At 38.6% G+C, this 19286-nt stretch overlaps 1 protein-coding gene across 4 annotated transcripts in view; it reads right to left on the bottom strand.

Annotated features, from left to right (window-relative positions):
* The window catches only part of VCAN (versican), a 120937-nt gene that overhangs the window by 99955 nt on the left and 1696 nt on the right, over positions 1-19286 (bottom strand). For all 4 annotated transcript variants that reach the window (XM_045033290.1, XM_003981130.6, XM_003981131.6 and 1 more), the window contains exons 2-5: positions 8781-8856; positions 3649-4026; positions 299-473; positions 86-213 (exon numbers count right to left, since the gene is read on the bottom strand). In XM_045033290.1, the coding sequence (XP_044889225.1) occupies positions 86-213; positions 299-473; positions 3649-4026; positions 8781-8850 (751 nt within the window). In that variant the 5' untranslated portion in view covers positions 8851-8856. The remainder of the gene's footprint in view (positions 1-85; positions 214-298; positions 474-3648; positions 4027-8780; positions 8857-19286) is intronic.

The following is a 19286-nucleotide window of genomic DNA, read 5'->3' as shown; positions in this document are numbered from 1 at the left end:
GAAAATGTGCTCTATTCCTACGTGCTCCCAGTCCTTCTTCAATTTCCTTAGTTCCAATGAAGTTTTAGAAATTCAAACATCGTACCATCTAGATGGTCCACGTAGCAGTATACGTCGTAAGTTTCATGAGGCGAACGGAATCCATAGGTCCTGACTCCTTCCTTCCCCATCATATCTCCGTAACAGCCTTCCCGGGGAGCCCGGATGGGATATCTGGGGAAATAAAAGACTAGTAAGAAGTACTTTATTCTTACTCTTAAATTAATGAATTACAGCTTGTGGCCCCCAGACCTCTCACCTGACGGTCTGATCAGACAGCCAACCTGCATCACACTGTTCAAATCCATCTTCATAGGCGGCATGGAGCTGCTCTGGGGTTGCTATGACTGCCCCAATATCCACACAAGCCTTCTGTGCAGTCTCAAAATTCAGAGTATACCTGCTTGTCGCCGCTCTGTAGTGAAACACAACCCCTGCAAAGAGAGCCACAAGCAATTACTGGCATGTTCAAATATCCCACCATAATTTGCAAAGTTTCTCACTGATGTAATACATCAAATTAATTGCTCCCATGGTAATAACACCATGGTGATACTTTATTTTCATTTTATGTGGCATTACATAAAGTTATGGTGATGTGAGGAGCCCCAGAAATGCTGTTCACCCAGGTGTCCCATTGTGCTCCATTAGAAAGTTTCTTAACCAGGAATTTTCTATTCTCATGTCAACAATCTAAGAAAAAGATTTAGGCCACTAAAATTCCAAGGGGTGGACAGCTTCTCCAATTACAGGTAGTATTCACATTATCATGGGAACACGGGACAACTAAACAGAGTAGGTCCTGCAGGAGATACAAAGAGTTAAGGGGGTCATGAGGTCAACTTGCCCTATTTTACCCAGGCCCAACTGAATAGAAGCACATGGAACATTCACTAACCCCGCTTCCTCCAAACATAAAACATTGAGATATTTACTTCCAGAAACAATGTACTAAGAAGAAAAAGACAATGGACTATGTATGAGAAGGCTTGTTCCAATTACTAATTTGTTCCTTAATCATATACTGAGTTAATCTCCACCCCCCCCAACAATAAAGTGTACCTAACATTGCTTATGTTATCTGATATGAAAGTCAAATTAGGCAAAAGTTTTAAAAATGTTGTATAGGCTACTAACTCCCACCCACTGCTTATCATATTCACCATCTGACTAGCATAACTGACGGTTTCCACTAAGACAAATAAAATGTACGATTTTTATCCCAAAGAAGGCTTGAAGTAAAGTTACCCAGATTTCCCTGAGTTGAAGCCAGGCATCTTGGTACTTGCCTCCAACTCCACTTTGCTATATGTTAGGAATTGCATAGTCTAGTGGTTCTAGAGCTGTTCTCCAGGGCTCAAGGAATTGTCAGAGGGCTGAGGGAAGAGTAACTGGGTGGGGATGAGGGTGGGGGTAGGAGTGAGGTTTTGGTCTTCTCCTCTTACTTCAACAAGAGCATCTCCATCTTTAATTGCACTAAATGTGGTGACTCGTTTCTGTAAGACTGCAAAGTGAATCAAGGTAAGGGGCCTGGGAAGTCACTAGAAAATAAAAGTTGGGGCAACTGGGTCTTATGGATGAGATTTTATTAGGGGTCAAATTGCCTAAGACCACTTTTTTTGTTATGCAGAATGAACTTTGGTTTCCAAGATATCTTCCACTGTCTTTTTATTCCTAGTAATTCCATTGGGTTGACAACAGTCTATGTCCCACAGTCTGACTTCTAGTTATAAGACTGTCTTCCATATGCCCATCCTTAAAATGCCTCCTTCTTGCAAGACAGGTTATGTGCCAATAAAGTAAATACAGGGGAACAGACTAGCCATGTCATAGATGAGCACCTCTGATAAGTGTCAACACAAAAAGACCTGCACAGGCACCGAGTAAATGCAATGACAACTAACATTCATTTTCCCATTTCTGACAGTGCAATGAAAAATTCATCAAATGCCTTTCCAAAAATTTGTACCTTTATAGAAATACTCTAAAATTGCCAGGAAGTGTGTATCATACTATCTGGTAAGTATGAGATAGTTTATAATGATCTCTAAGGCTTAAGCAAGAATTTGAATGGTTTTAAATTAGTATGTCGATCAAAGCTTCCAACAGTCCTCTTGATAATTAAAAATCTTCCATGTGCACTGAAGACTGTAAGGGGGCACAAAGGGGCCTCCAAGAGCAGGGCAGGGAATATCAGTTGGTATAAGTATCTGCAGTTGTTGGGATAATTTGAAGACCTCATGGGGCTAAGGAGATTAAGTGGAGGATTTTCATTGTTTCGCAGGGGCAAGGGGAAAATCCATCGCTAATTCTTTAATGGTGAAATTAGTAAGAAGTTGTTAAATTCCTTTAGAGATTTTAAAAATATATATAAATTTATACATAGTGTGCATATACCACTACTATATATTTATAATTTATTAATAATCTATTTATATAAGATATAAATATAATACACAAACACACACACAGATTAAAAAAAATATCAGTACAGCAAAACAATCCTAGGCTAACTAAAATAAATAATAAAAAGGTCAAAAGACTGAAGAGCCCAGGATATTTAGTGGATGCCTGCACAACGTAAAAATAGATTGACAGGAGACAGTAACAGAATCTGAACATAAAAGAATGTACAGTAAATTAATTCTCTGCATCTGAAATTCAAAGTATTTCCTTTTGGCTACAGAAGAAAGTTTTAATAAAACCCTCCGTATATATTTCTGAAAGGTAAATATTTTATAGGAAAATGGAGGGATGGAAGAAAAATCTGTTCTATCATGTCTGGGTATTAGAATCTTGCTTAATAACTTGCCAAAATATTCTGTTTCCAAGAGCTATGGTATTATGTGTGTACCCAATTAAAGCAATTTTTCTTTGCTTTGTCTCCTAACTTAAATTCAAATGACATACAAACCACCACTGAAAGAGGGCTAAAATCAAAATGCCTCATTGCAAGCCTTAATGTATAACAGTTAGTGTATTGACCTTTAAAACAAAAAATTCACCGAATTTTATTTTGATCCAATGCAAATGTTTCTTAGGTCCTGGCCTTTCTAAGGCACTGTGACATGTACCATGATACTTATTAAATGCCCTATTTCTTCAATGTAAGTTAAGGTAGAATTTATATTTCTTAAAAAGAAACTCAAAGATTTTAATAATTATGTTAGGACAGTGAGAAAAAGGAGAAAAGGTTTGTGTGTGTGTGTGTGTGTGTGTGCACGCGTGTGTGTGCACATGTGTGTGTGCATACACACATGTCAAAAAAATTAAAATAAAATGTAGATCAGCCTTTGTGGTCTTAAAAAGTAATCACAGACAGGTAGGTCAAAGTAAGGAAATAATTAGTTCTTGAACTATTTATCATGTCTTGAGCTATTCATTAATTCCATTATACTGCACTTTCCTGAATCAGTGAAGGTGCTGTGCAAAATGTCACCTTCCTTGACCCTTAAAGAAATAACAGTTCATTTTTGGTGAAAGGCATGAACTGTTGAAATGACTGATGTTTCTTCCACTTGTCCAAACTGCGAACACCATTTACTTCAAGTACTGCTTCACAACACTTCTGAACCAGGTATCATGTCTTACAGATTTGGGAAGCCTTACCGTCCACCGCCAATGATACTGTGTCTTGTGTGTCTTCAATCCCGTACATGACATCGCAGCGGTAGAGGCCCGCGTCACTTGCGCGCAATTTGACCATGGTGAGCGAGGCATCCCCGACGACCTCGGAATGTGTAGGCACGGACACTCTCCCCTTATAGCCCTGACCAATCTTGATATTCCCATTTTGGGCTACAAGAACAGTAGTCTCCTTCAAATCTTTTCCACTCTTGTCCAATTCAATCTTAGACCATTTGATTCTGAGAAATTCGCTAGAGGTGTTGTAACTGGGTGGTAACGTAGGCATGGTTGAAAAATGACAAGGGAGATTGACTTTTCCAGAGAGGGAGCCCTTAACAGGTGGGCTTTTTTCCACTTTGACTAGGAGAAATAGAAAATACAAAATTAACAGTCCTAAAAAACTCAACCAAGTCTATTAAATAAGTGAGTGGCTAAGAAACCCTTACAAGTGGTTTGGTTACTTTTTCAATAGGTGAGATAATTAGAATGAGTTTATATACAAAGACTAGTATACAGTTTTAACCATGTTTCACAACAAAGATATGGCTTAAAAATGCTCATCTTTATGTACTAAAAATATAGCATTCATTTTAAAGTATTTGTAACTTAGAGTTCAATATGTACAAAATAAGTAATAGAATAAGGCATGCATAGCAAGGTAAGCAATTAAGAGCAAAAGGAGACTAGAATTGGTAATGTGGGTAAAAGATTGGACCAATATTAGGAAGAGCAATTGAAAGAAGAATTTATGTCTACCTGTCAGAAGAGGAAAATCATTTAAGATAACTGCCACATTACCTTAGAGGAAATGAAAATAAAATTCAAAGAGGAAGTGAAAATTAAAATATATATATATATATATATTTCAGTAGACTGGAGCAGGAAGAAGTCTAACACTTGAAGGACCCTCATTTGGTTCAGCGTTTGAACCAAAGGCTTTCATCATAATAACAAATCCAGCTGCAATCACTTTGCAGTGAAACATTACCTCTTAATTATATCCTGTGTGTGGGGGTGGGGGGGGTAGGATTTGGTCTGTTCACCTAACCCCCACCTAAAGTATTAATCTGCAGAATGTCTTTCTGTTTAAGCCCTTAAAATTTTAAGGAGAAAGAATACCTTGAGTGCAATTTAACAGTATCATATGCAAAATAAATGACATTTTATTCTTACAGGAATCCATAACCCTTTCCCACCACTTCCTCCCATTTTCCAGTCCTGACTAATTGGCTAGACAATGTGCTGGCAATAACGATAGATAGAAATTATGTTCATACACAAGCAATCCTACTTCATGAAAATATGATGAACAAGTTAAAAGTAGCCTCTAGCTGGAGTGAAATAATAATTCTTAACAAAATGATGTGTATGTAACACTTAGTGTGTTAGTAGTCAAGGCTTTGGGAACATATATCTCAATACAGACATGTATCAGACATGATATAGCTGTCAACATAGCACTGTGGATTCAGTTGGGGATAAGTCATTTTGAAAATTTCAGGAAGATATGGAGATACTATGCACTTTAAGAAAAAAATGCTCTTTATTGTTAAAGATTGAAATTTAACTTCTTAAAGGCTGGGCTATAAAACCTCTCATATGATACAAATAAATCTAAAATAACCAATACAGTATTATATTTACTGTATTTATGATAGAAATCAGTCATATATTTCTAATTTATAGTGGTCATAGCTGTCATACATTTCTTTATCATCTTACTAATCTATATATAACTTGCCCCAAAACAGGATTTAAGGCACTTAACAAAATTAAATAAAAATACACTATTAACTGCACTAAGTTAGTCTTTTAAATGTTACTAAGATCATAATCACCTTTAAATACAGTATCAAGGGAATAATTCCATTCTATTAAATTCTTGGCTTATAAAATAAATTGTCTTACTTAAAGCTCACCCTCAGAGTGAAACTAGTCCAATCCCTTACTAAGGATGCTCCACTGTGAGGAAGTGACATTTAAGATCCTAGCTGCCTGCTGACAGACCTGGGCCAGAACACAAGTCTCCTCACAACTAATCAAGGAATCTTTCAACTTTGGTACTTATCGGGTTCTTCCTCTGTCCCCAAATTAGTGTTAGTTCCTTTGCAGAGTCTACACCCACTCTATTTCCATCTCATCCTATTTCTTTAATTGTTATCTGCACCGACAGCAGTTAGCAACTTGATCTTTTAAATAAATCTATAAAGTCCACAGGGGACTCCCTACCTGATTTATAATCCCTTGATTTGGCCCCCATTAGGAAGATGATGACAACACAAAGGTTGTTTGTTTGTTTGTTTGTTTTTGCCAAGAATAGGAGTCCTGAGAAGGAAAGGGCTAAGTATTCTATGATCTAAAAATCTCCATTTACGGTATGTTCTAGGAAAGCTCATTTCCTTCCTAAAGAATTATTTAGATGATTAACATTACCACAAAGTATTTGTTTTTTAATGGAAAAAAAACAGCTTTACCATCAACCTCAATTATGATAGAAAGTATGAGATTCTTTATCATCTCCTTAAAAATGAGTTTAAGATAAGTGACATCCAAATCCTTAATATTTATTACTAAACTATCATTCTTTTCACAATTTTAGATGTGTAGAGGCACATATGAGATGGAATCCAATGTATCCAATTGGAAGGTTTCTAAAACTCCAAGTATTGCTCAGTAACTGTGCTGTTACGTAAAAATATATTGGAACAAAATGATCTCAAAAGGCAAATTACCCAAGGGTTATTTATTGTTCTAGATGTTTACAGATACAAGGAAATCAAAAGCTTTGTTCAGATATAAATATATATTCATGTAGAATCTAGTCTTAACAACAGGATTAACAAAAAGCTGTGTGGTCAAGTCTTTTGTGTATAAAATCTTGAGTCTTAATGCACTGGGTCATAAGAACTAAGCTCACTAAATCTAAATATTTTAAGGAAGAAACTAAGTAGTTCAGAGAATAATGTTTACAGACTATACATGTTTTTTTTTTAATGCTACCTGTAAGAACTTGTCTGAAACTGTGAACAATGCAAGTAGTAAAAAATGAAAATTAACACAAAGTTCACTGTTCCCACCACATGGTTTGTGGTCTATATGAGTAGGGTAAGGGAGAAATCTCTAAATAACAAATGATCAATTGCCTTTCATTCTCTGTCGGTAAATTCTGTGGAGAAGAATGACATAAATTCCATCTATACAATTTGATCACACACACACACACACACACACACACACACACACCCCTTGGCCAAATAAATGTCAGATTGAGAATATGAGAATTTATTACTCTCTAGGGTGATAAATTTCACTCTGTTGTTCATTCATTTGCTCATGACTGTGCAGAACTCATGTATTAATAGTAGAGGAATATCCAAATAACTAGGTAAGCACTAGATAATCAATAAAATAGGTATTGTCAAAGCACAGAACGCTTCATGCATTAAAATAAAGCCAATAACCAGTGGACAAGGTGTTCATTAATGTTAGTTATTGACCTTTTGAGTGCCTAGGAATTAACAGAGAAAAGCTTAAGATGAAAACACTTGTGTTAACTCCTAACAAGTTATTGCTGTGTATCCTACTATAAACTGGCAAATTTGTTTTATTTGGATCTTACGTTTTCAACTTTTGTGCCCCATATGAAAAAATTAAATTCTTCTGAAATTAGTCCCAACTAATTATATCTCTTAATCATGATCACAGATTTACAAAGAACTTGATTCTTGGAATAAAGTGTAATATAGTGGTTCATAGCATGGATTATGGAGCCCGCCTGCCTGGGTTCAACTCCAGGCTCTGTAACTAAACTGCTATATAATCTTCTACATTAGGTAGGCCTCCAAACCTTGTGGTAGTGCAGTTTCTTCATCTGCCAAATGGGGAGAATAGAAGCATCTGCCTCATTGGAGAGTTAAGATTCAATAAATTAACTATGTAAAATACAGAAGACCTGGCATGTAGAAATTATTCAATATTGCTAGCTATTATTACTGTTATAAAATACTGTCAAGGAGCTATATCATAAGTGCTTTTGGTTTTTTCCCCATTGTTTAAGTGAGTGCTTTCTTTGCCTTAAGCAGAAAGTCTAAACTCTGTTTTAAGTGTCCCTCAAGTTTCTCCCATTGTTTTCTCCCCTTCTGTTACTACCCATCTAAACCAACTCTCTTTTCTGTATTTCCTTTTTGTGTTCTCCCTTGTTACGGGGTGCTATTGTCCTTCCCTGTCTGTGACCTTCACCTGTATTTCCTGACTACACTGAAGGAAATAGCACTTGGGCTGTTAACAGATTGGTGGAGCCTAAACTCCGACAGCCATCTTGGTCATTCATATCTCAGTTTAAATGTTACTTTCTCAAAGAGGCCGTCCCACCTTCCCCCTACTCAGGCACTTCTTTATCATATCACTAAGCTTCATTTTCATCAATCTGAAAATACCTGGGTTATGAGTTTATTTGTTTGTTGCCTATATCATATAACTAGGAGATTAAGTTTAATGAAATAGAGAAAGAAGAAGAGAATAGAAAAGGAAGGGAAAGAGGGAAAGAAGGAAAGGAAAGGAAAGGAAAGGAAAGGAAAGGAAAGGAAAGGAAAGGAAAGGAAAGGAAAGGAAAGGAAAAGAAAGGAAAAGAAAGGAAAACAAAGGAAAGGAAAGGAAAGGAAAGGAAAGGAAAGGAAAGGAAAGGAAAGGAAAAGGTAATATATGTGGAGGGTAAAATCCTGGCTGTAAGCCTGCTCTTTATCTTTCTGACTCTTCTCACACTCTAGCCTCCTGAGGGTTTGATAGTCTTTCTTTATAGGAAAGGCTTTGAGTATATTGAAGATGACAGAGTTTAAAAAATACGTATATATGAGCACTTTTGCAATCTGAAAGTAATCTGGGAATTTATTGAAAACCCACTTGCTTCTTTAGCATCCTGTTCATTGTTTCATTTTATTTAAAACCATTTATTAAATGAAAAATAATATTATTTCAGCTGAAAGTGTTCAGCACTATAAATCACTAAATAGATCAAAAACTAATTCTTTATTCTATTGACTCCATATGGCCATTCTGTGCTCTAGCACTTAAATTTTTATTTCACTAAACACCAAAAAAACTTAAACCACACTCACCTTTATGTAGTGCATGGGTTGCTATTAAGGTAGAGCACATCCATAAGATGCTCTTTATATTGATCAACATCTTGTCCTGGAAATGAAGAAAAACACAAAGGAAATCATAAGCATTCAGGTTTGCGGTGGGCCATAAGTCAACATGCTATTTTGTGCATTGTATATAGTAAGAGTACAAGGTACAGCTCCTCTTAGATTGTAGAAACAAGGGAGAATTCGTAATAGGAAAAGTCATCCCAACACTTTAATTATTAGTTCGACTCTCACCCAATGCAGTAGTTACCAAAATAATCCCAAAACCCAGTTTGGGAACATATAACAATATGGATGTGTGGGACAACCGCAACCCGGTGGGCTGGAGAAAGAACAATAAAGACCACAGCCGAAGTAACTAGTGGCTAGGAATGGGCACAAAGAGGGAGAGGTGACCACAATGTCTATTTAGAAACAGGAAGCTGGTCACAGATGGAGCAAAAGAAGATGGGGAACCAATAGGGAGAGATGTTGAAAGAAAAGGATTCATATCAAATGTGAGGTGGGAAAGAACATGGTGGTGGCTCATGCACATGCTATCAAAACAGGCAATAAGGACTTCAGCAGGCTTTTTAAAGCACAGACTCAATTTAGTTTCTAGGAGGCTGAACAAACAAAACAAATGTATTATAAGGAGCTGTTAATTACAAAAAGACCAGGGCTTGCCATGAGTTTTAAAGCAGTTCCAACAGTTCTAAAGTCTGAAGGGTGAAAAAAAATAAAGAAAACACTCTGTTCTGAGAGTCAAGAAACCCTGCCCTGGCTTTGCCATTAATTTATTGTGAGGCTTTGGGGAAGACATTTAACAGTCTGGGTCTCAGAATGGTCCCTTCCAGCTTGAATTTCTATGGAGCTGTAATTATGAGGCGGCTAAGTACCAGTGTTGGGGACCATCTGGAAAGCAAAGAGCCAATCTCAAAAGAACTGCAGATTACTTGATCCCCAGGGTTCTTCCCTCCTTAGCTGCATTTAGAACTATTCTATAACAGGCACTCTTGGTTGGGTACTCAGTAGCCATTCTTCTTTCTCCTTTCCAACAATACTCTGATTCCATTCTAGTATCTATGCTCTTTTACACAGCCATACACTTTAGAGGAGCCTGGGTCAAACCCAGCCAAAGGGAATGATGCTGATTATCCTAAGTCAGTCACACTGCTCCCATTCATTTTGCCAACGATTGGTTTTGGAATGAGTACATGATACAGTTTTTAACTAATGAGATGTGAGGGGATCTCAGCAGGATAGACGGGATGCTCCTGGGAAAGGTATATGCACCTTAAGAACAGGAAAAAAAGAAAGAGGTGGTTACTTTTCTTCAGGGAATACTGTCACAAGAGGTTACTTCTTCTCAAACTGGTGTAGCCTTCTTGTGTCCATGAGTGTATAAGATAGCCTCTGGCGACAAAGCTGAGAAAGAATCAGGACAGCTAGGTCTTAAGCCCTCAAACATTAAGCCAGAGTAAGCTGTCTCTTTGAACTTCTTTTTAAACGAAATAAATTCCTTTATTACATAAACCCAATAAAATCGGAGATTTTTGTTACTTGTAGCTGAAGGCATCATAACACATTTGAAATAATGTCCTAAATAACTTCCTAATATCCTCCTTAGAACATATATAAATTCAATATGAGTTAGGAAACCTAGACTGAAAAGACGTAAATGCTGTAAAATCCAAGTCCAATTTGAGTTCAAGTTTAATTTCATAATTATGACAGCTACTCCTTTTTCCTTGCTATTCGTTTCCCTTTGTTTTATTTTATATATTGTGAAATAAGCATTGGAACCTCTCTATAACAAAATCCTAAAGAGCATCTTTTAAACCTAATAATTATATATATATATATATATATATATATATATATATATATATTTCCCATCTATATAGGCTATTTGACAACTCACAATGAAAAGCATACAGTTGATAATCCTTGCTACAGATGATTAATCTTGATAATTAAGTTTATTATTTATCATATAATTAATGGAATATGTAGTAGACACTATTAAACACTAACTGCAAAATTTAGTTTCTACATTTCCATAGTTCTTATAAGCTACCATAGCAAGCAGAAAGTATTCACTTGTGTTTCAATGCTATTACGGTATTTCAGAAAAAAATAAAAATATCACTTCCACATATTCTATAGTTTAAAGCTGCAAAAGTGAAATTTTAGGTTGTATTATTAAAATCTATTATGGGGCGCCTGGGTGGCTCAGTCAGTTAAGTGTCCGACTTCAGCTCAGGTCATGATCTCGCGGTCCATGAGTTCGAGCCCCGCATCGGGCTCTGTGCTGACAGCTCAGAGCCTGGAGCCTGCTTCCGATTCTGTGTCTCCCTCTCTCTCTGACCCTCCCCCATTCACGCTCTGTCTCTCTCTGTCTCAAAAATAAATAAACTTTAAAAAAAAATCTGTTAAAGAAAATGAATTCCATAAGTATTAACTGAATTTAAGAAACATTTTTATAAAAATAAATAATTTCCTATCATCATGAAAGAAAAAAATTGAGAACAGTTTTTTCTTTCATGATGGTAGGAAATTATTTATTCAGGAAATTATTTATTTTTTCAGGAAACTTTTATTTTATAATCATAATGTTAAAAGTCTGGTCTCCATTTTCAAACAACCCTGAATTCAAGTTCTGAATCTTCTACTAATACTCTGTGATTTGGGATAAGTGACTAGCTCTCTTATTTTCAGTAACTTCTTAATTATGAAAAGTAGTACTTAACTGTTGGAGTGAACGTGAGGATTGATAAAATAATGCATATGAAATATAGGTCAGTGATACAGTGTATTCAGTACTCAATATTTCTTATTAAAATTATTAATTAAGGTTTTCTATAGATGTTCTCTTTCTGTGTTCATATCACTAATAGTAAAAAGAGAAGTATTTGAACCTGTTGGATATGAAAATTATAATCTAGGTTACCATTATAGAAGCAGTGTATAACTTTATGCTTACAATAAATTGCCATATAACTTATTGCTATATGCTTTAAGTTATTACTTGTAAACTAACATGTTTTATCTCCTCTGTAGAACAGCTGTCTCTGTAGAACAGACCTAGTATCACGTTCAACTTGCTAATTACCACAATATTCCACAGTGCCAGGTTCAGAGTAGATGCTTGAGAAAGGTTTATGGGCCAAATGCATGACCAATGCCTCTATTTACCAGTTCTGAAACACACTTTGAAGAGAAGTGCCAACAATCTCTTAAGAATGTGGGCATGTAGGGTAATTAACACCTGAAATGTATTTAAACCAGTCCAGTTGAATGTGTACCATGACACAATAATATCTGATTTTGTCAATATTTGGAGTGTCAGATCTCCTAACAAAATCAGACAAGGCGTGACCTTGACCCAGGGATGGGTCTTTTGCATCCTAATTTTCTAAGACCGATACTCCAAGTCTAACGTTTTGTGCCATCCTTCACCCTTATAAAAGTGCCCTTTTTTAAGGGAGGGAGGAAAATGGTCTCTACAGAACAAATGTACTCATTGCTTGCCTTAAAATTGCTCCAAGACAAATCTAGGGAAGGAAGCCAGTGCATTAAAAATACAAGGGAGAAATCAGTCATGTTAGAAATATATTTGTATAAATAGGTTTCAATAAATTCCCAGCATTTAAAAATTGGAGTTTTCACAATAAGTCTCAGATCTCTTTTGAAAAATCAGATCAAACAATTCTAGGTGCATATTCCTGCTGGCCAATAATCAGCACTAGGCAAGGAGCAGCCTCTCACCTTGGCTTCATGAACTCAAGGTTATCACTGGCCCCACTTGGTTTCTCATGCATTTCTACTCCATGCCTGTTCCCTGTAAGCACCTGAGCTTGCAACACTTGATTTAAAGAATGGCCATTTATCTCTTTAGTAAATATCTCAGAGTGTTTTTACTGACCTTAATTGCCTTAGAACTATATTTCTGTGGCCTCTTCCTGGGACTCTATGGGCATTCATTCCATTTCTCTAATTTTCTTAAGGCTATGTCCATGTTCACGGTTGTTAAGGCACACTGTTTACCTTCTGCATTTGATGTTGCTAAATAAGAAAAACTTTTAAGACCTTTCTTTTTTTTTTTTTTTTTTTTTTTAGCACCTCTCCAACACCCACTTCTATTCTTTTGCTCTTCGGTGTCTGTCTTGTAAGCATAATCTGCTAGTGATAACAAGTCTTTCTGCAAAGAAAGACCTGAGAGATATGAAAGCCAGTGCCTATATTTAGCCTTCACTCCACTGTAGTCAATGAGAAGAGGAGAAAGTCACTGAACAATCAAGGCACAGCTGACTGAGGCTGTTTAATTGCCTGGGAGAACACAAGAGACAAGGTCAATAGGACTCCTACCATGAGACATGTCTTGCACACAGGGTAAGAGCCATGCCCAGGAAGGGCTGCCTTGAAGAAAGATGGCCAAGATGTTTAATATTCTCCCTTAATCTTGTGGAAGATCTGGTGAGCAAAGGGTGACTTAGGGACACAGACTTCTTGCCTTCTAGTCTTCAAATTAGTAAACCTAGACAACCAATTGTCCAGGACATCTCAACCACAAGGTGGATATAATGAGTACTACCTATCATATTGCTCCTGGGTGATTTCTCACAGGAGGAATCACTGTAATGCAGAGAAAAATCTCATGGTTAAACAAGAAATCTTATTTAACTCTGAACTTACTTCAGAGGAGCAATGGCCCCATGTGAATTTATCATTAACCTCCAATTGGATTCCTGAAGCTGGACTTAACTAAGCTTTTTCATGTCATTGCCCCTTAGTGGTGCTCTTTTCTCTGCCTAACTCCTTCCTCATTACTCTAAAACACTGCACTCTCTGTTCCCTTTCCCAGGCTCTATTTTCACCAAAGCACATAGATGATGAGCCTTATGAGGAGCCTTTACAGTGTTTCCAAATTTTTGTATTAAACAATGCTGCAAAGGTTGTCCTTGTCCATTCATCTTGGGTGATATTTGTACCAATATCTATATGACAATATCTAGAATAAAAATTGCTGGGTCAAAGAGTATATGCAGTTTTAAATTTTTCTGATAGCTATTACCAAATTATTTTGTAAAGAAGATGGACCTATTCATATTGCCACAGTAGTATATGAGAGACCCAATTTCTCTACAACCTGGCCAAAACAAATTTTTATCAAACTTTTTAAATCTTTACTGCTGTGGTTGAAAAAATAATGCAGCATATCATTTTTTAATTACTATTTCTTTAATTATGGATGAGGATGAGCAATTTCTCATATGACTAAAAACACATTTCTTCTTCTGCCAACTGCCTACATATCACATGTGACAGTTTTTAGATAGACTGTGGTCTTTCACTGATTTGTAAAAGTTCTTGTTATATCCAAAGAGTTATTAGCTCTTTGTCTATCTTATGTTGCTGATGTTTTCCAAATGTGTTATTTGTTTTTGTGTAAATAATTTGTTATTTACTCATACCTACCAGTCTGTTCTAGTACGGCTTCTGGATCTTTTCCTTTTTAAAAAAAAATATTTTTTCAGCTTTCTTTATTATTTTGAGAGACACAAACACAGTGTGAGCAGGGGGAGGGGCAGAGAGACAGAGAGAATCTCAAGCAGGCTACGCACTGTCAGCACAGAGCCCAACGTGGGGCTTGAACTCATGAAACCATGAGATCATGACCTGAGCTGAAACTGAGAGTCGGACGCTTAACTGACTGAACCACCTAGGTGCCCCTGGATCTTTACTTTTGCTTAAAACAGATTTCTCTATTTCTATTTTATTATTTTAAAAATCCTATAATTTCCTCGTTATTTTTTATTCATTTGTTTTTAACATTTATTTATTTTTTGAGAGACAGAGAGAGACAGAGGGTCAGCGGGGGAGGGGCAGAGAGAGAGGGAGTCACAGAATCCGAACCAGACTCCAGGCTCTGAGCTGTCAGCACAGAGCCTGACCTGACCCATGGGGCGGGGCAGGGGGGCGGGGTGGGCAGTTGAAACCACAAACTATGAAATCATGACCTGAGCTCAAGTCCGACACTTAACCCACTGAGCCACCCAGGCACCCCACCTCTAGTTATTTTTTAAATGTCATTCTCTACATTTCATACGTGCTCTATCTTAACTTTATCTGAGGATAAGAAATGAGGTAGAGGTTGACTCTTACTCTGAATGGACCAATCAGTTGTTTCCAAACCATTTGTTGAATAATCTTTCTTATCCACTGAATTTCCATGTCCATTTTAGTATATTTCTGGACTCTGTCTCCTGTTCAGTGAAACTAGACAATTTTTAAAGCAAAATGCCCCTATCTAACTCACTTTATGGATTTAGTAGGAAATATGTCATTTGGGTAATGGTGTTTTTATTAAGACTATAGAATATATCAGTATGAGTCCCATGGATGTAATATATTAACACCACTTATTTGTATAGTTTTTCATTTGCCAAAGTTTCCCAGAGATAGTCACCCTTTTGATGTGTATAACTATATATCCATTTAATAGATTTTGATATCAAGCTTTGTGATTCCAAGTCAGTGATCATTCTACCACACCACAGGTGATAGCAACTCAGTAATTTAAAAAAAAAAAAGATTACAGCTTACATATTATGTATGTGTTTATAATAAGCTATGTAATCTCATTTTTATAAACATAAACACCCCTTAAAATTCTTAGAAGAAGAAAGTAGGATATATAGAGAGTGGCAGAAATCAGGTAAATTTAAACATAGATCTGCATTTATGACCTATTATAGATGACAGATCCATCCAGAGTAGTTTCAGGAAACATAACAGGCAAACACATTCAACAAAGATACTTTGCACTGACCAATGAAACACAACCACCCTGACACATTCAGGGATAAGAAGCCAGCAGTCAATATAAATCAATCAATCAATCAATCAATCAATAAAACCAAAAAACCTAGAGAATACATATAAATACAATATAAATGCATAAATGTATATGTGTGCATATGTGTAGTTTACTAAACCTAGGCTGTCAGAGGAAGCTAGCAAAAATTCAGTAATTATCTCTACTTCCCTTTGTTCTGATTCCCAATCAGAGGGAGTACCAGCCTTGTGTTTTCTGGTAAAGTAGAGACCTATGCAACAATCAGCATGTTTGTTCAGACTACAGCAACTCACCCCCAACAATGAGTGTTTGTGAGTCCTAACTGGTTTCTCTAGGTGGGTGGTGAAATAATCGCCTAACTATATTCACTCATTCTTCTCCTCAAAAGAACCATGTGTCTTGAGAAGTTGGCCTCAGTCACAGGGTAATATCCCATTTTAAATACAGTTTCCAGGGAGGTCTGTCCATGAATGAAGTCAACAAAAAGGCTTAAACTGCACTAGGAAAGAAGAGCTTGGTTATATGACTACTGGGAGACGGCCTTGGTGGATCTCTGTGCTCTCAAGCTCAATTAGTGACCAATTATCAACCACAAAGTACTTATAATAATAAGGTGAGGAAAGAGAGAGCAAAGACTATATCTTTTAACACTAATCATATTCAGCCTTAGGTTAGCTTTTTAGGTCCTTTCAAACAGAATTTCCAAGCATGCAGATATAGGTATCTTAGAATATCAGAGACATTCCCCTCCAGTTTGTAAGCACAGAGAATTAGAGGAAACCTACATGTGTAAACATTTAAATCTAGAGAGATTCTTTTCAAACTTCAGTTTTTTAAAGGAGGAAATACAATTTAGGAATAACTTTTAGTTTATCTACTATGAAAAACAAAACAAAATTTGAGTTCTGACATAAATCCTCAGATTGTCTTAATCTCATCCCTCTTCCCACCAACCATAAGATTAAGGACTGTGGACTTCCTGCTGGAGGAAGTCATTGCTCAATCACTTTGGAATCCATTGGAACCCTTTGCAGTATTAGTTGGGACAGGCATACACAATTGTGAAATATTCCTTTCTTCATTGAGGAATCAGCACTACAAGTCAGTCCCTGAGACCTTCTGCTTGATATGCTCTTACCTCCAAACTACATATTCTCCAAACAGGGAACAGATTTTATCTCAGGAAACTAGTTGTTGCTTCCACTAATGGTTTCCCATTTTTATATTAAACTCAAAACATCCTATTTTAGGACTTCACATGAATATTTGCATGATAGGTTTGGCACAGCTGTCAAGCAGTGCTTAAAATAATTTAGGTCACAGCTTTTAGAAGGAGTCAAAAAGAAAGGGAACGTGAATCAATTAGATACGAAAATTTGAGATCTCAGAGAGACTTAAAGTCCCGTTCTTCCGAGGCAAAGCGAGGAAGCAGGAGAGTTTAAAATGCAGCGTGTAAGTGGCAGCGTCTAGACTGTGCCCCATTCCCCCGGGGTTACTAGCTCAGTCGTTTGATAAGTATGTGCTGAGTTCCCACTGTGGGCGGGACCGAGCTAAGGATCCTGATGCCCAGGGACCTGAGTTACACCCCCAGCCCCTTAATGTTTGCGCTCATTGGAATTCCATCAGTCCTGTAATTGACTGAAAATAGTCTTCAAACTGACTTGAACATATTTAAAAAGTCAATATATGGAGCACAGAATAAACTCATGTCATTTTTCTGCCAAAAAAAAAAAATCTGCTTGGAGTATATCTTTACTTCCTCCCTGTCAAAAGGCAAAAACTCCTCCTACCACTCCCAAGAAGCGAGAAAAATGTTTTTCAAACTGTTAATAAGAGCGTTTAGCACCTTCTGGACAGCAGTCGGGTAGCCTGTAACAGCAGCCAGCAGCTTCAGCGCCGGGTGCGAGACCACGGAGCTCACACCAGTGAGCCCCGCCCCGCCCCGCCTTTCCCCGCCCCGCCCCCGCCCCCACCCCCGCCCTCCGGAAAGAGCAAGGCCCCGCCCTTATTGGCCTCTAGGCGGGGACCCGAGGCGCCCCGCCAGCCTCAGGCTGGGCGGACAGCCGGTTCCGCGCAGCAGTTGTCTCTGAGCCCAAGTCACACCCGTCTCGGGCCGAGAGCTGAAGTCCCAGCCCACGTGGCGGCGGCTCGTGAACTCCGGCGCATCGAGGAGCGCCCGGCGCGGTTCCTACCTCCGCGCCCGCTGAGAGAGTGGGGGTCGGCTGGCGGCCCCAACCCCTCTAAAGGGCTAGCTTCCTTCCATCCTGGCATGCCTCTTCAGTCGCGTTTGTTGTCGCGTATGGGACTTAAAATATATCAAAAGGAGACGCGAAATTCAGCCTCAAACCTCGAAACGTACCCTACCGGCCTTCTCCTGGCTGTTTGCATGCTTCATCCATATCTCTGTTCCTTTCTTACACTTCTTCCACCGTCCCCTTCTTCTTCCCATCCCTTCTCTTCTTTTTCCTCCCGGGGCACTTCTTCCCCGCAAATTCCACGTTCGATTGTGTTTTGAAATTGAGTAAGTTTAAACTTTGGATTAGGGGCCTTTCCTTTGCAATATCCTGAGGCAGGGCCCTAGCATTGGGTTCAAGTGGTGAAGGGCTTTAGTACAGTTTCCAAAAGTAAGGCATTCTGTACTATATTTCTGAAAGTAATACTTAAGACTGAACATCAAGCCCTCCAAAACTTGGATCCGCCCCAGGCCATGTGTCCTTCTCCACCAAGCTGCAGACTTGGCTGAGAGCAGTGAGCACATCCCCGCGGACTTGGGAGCAAGCGCGCTTCCGTACCTCACAAAGGCAAGGTCTCCATTCCTGGTCCTTCAAACCCCTGGATTTGCGTCGCATATTCTTAAATTTAAAACTAACGACTAAAGGTTCTTCATCATTGAATGTATGGTTGTAAAAGTGGCTTCCTTGGTTTTTTTGGTGGGGGGGCATCGGTTTCCTCCACCTGTGCTGAACTTGTCCATCAGGGGGCGCCCACATCCGCCACAAAACACCCTATTCCTAGACATCTGGGTTCTGCAAGCCCTTAGCACGCCAACTGGGGGCAGATCCGAGGGAGCTCCCAGCCTCTCTCGCTCCTCCCTCCTTGCCTGCTTCTGCCGATCCGGGAGGCAGGGATTTCACACTAGCCATTCATTTGTCAGCCGTGGGGGAGGGGACGTAGGAGCGCAAGAGACTGAGCAAAGGCTGGGAGAAGGGAAGGGAGGCAGAGAAGATGGAGCCAGAAGACGGAGAGACAAAGATGAGAAACGCGACATAGATAGCAAGACTGTCTTTCAGTCTGTGGGTGTGCGCACGGTGGGACAGCTCTCCCTAGGTTGCGTAGATTTCTCCTCCCTCCCGCTGTATCTCCCGGGGACAAGCAGGACTTGCTGGGGCGCAGCTGGATAGGAGAGCAAATAGTTTAAGCTATGACACTGTTTTTCTACCTCGTTCTCCTCTGCCTAACACAGTGGCCGCTCCACGCCTAGTGACACAGACAGCGAGCCGGGACAACCCTGATGCCCCCATATCCGCGCGTACTAGGGATGTCGTCCGGAGGCGCCCACACCTCTGCAGGGTGGTGGGACGCTCCAGCCTAGGGCGTCCCCAGGGGCTCCCGGCACACGCTCTCCCCGGCCG

This window comes from Felis catus, chromosome A1 (genome assembly GCF_018350175.1).
Source record: "Felis catus isolate Fca126 chromosome A1, F.catus_Fca126_mat1.0, whole genome shotgun sequence".
In the NCBI taxonomy this organism is placed as follows: Eukaryota; Metazoa; Chordata; class Mammalia; order Carnivora; family Felidae; genus Felis; species Felis catus.
This window is presented reverse-complemented; position numbering and strand designations above follow the sequence as displayed.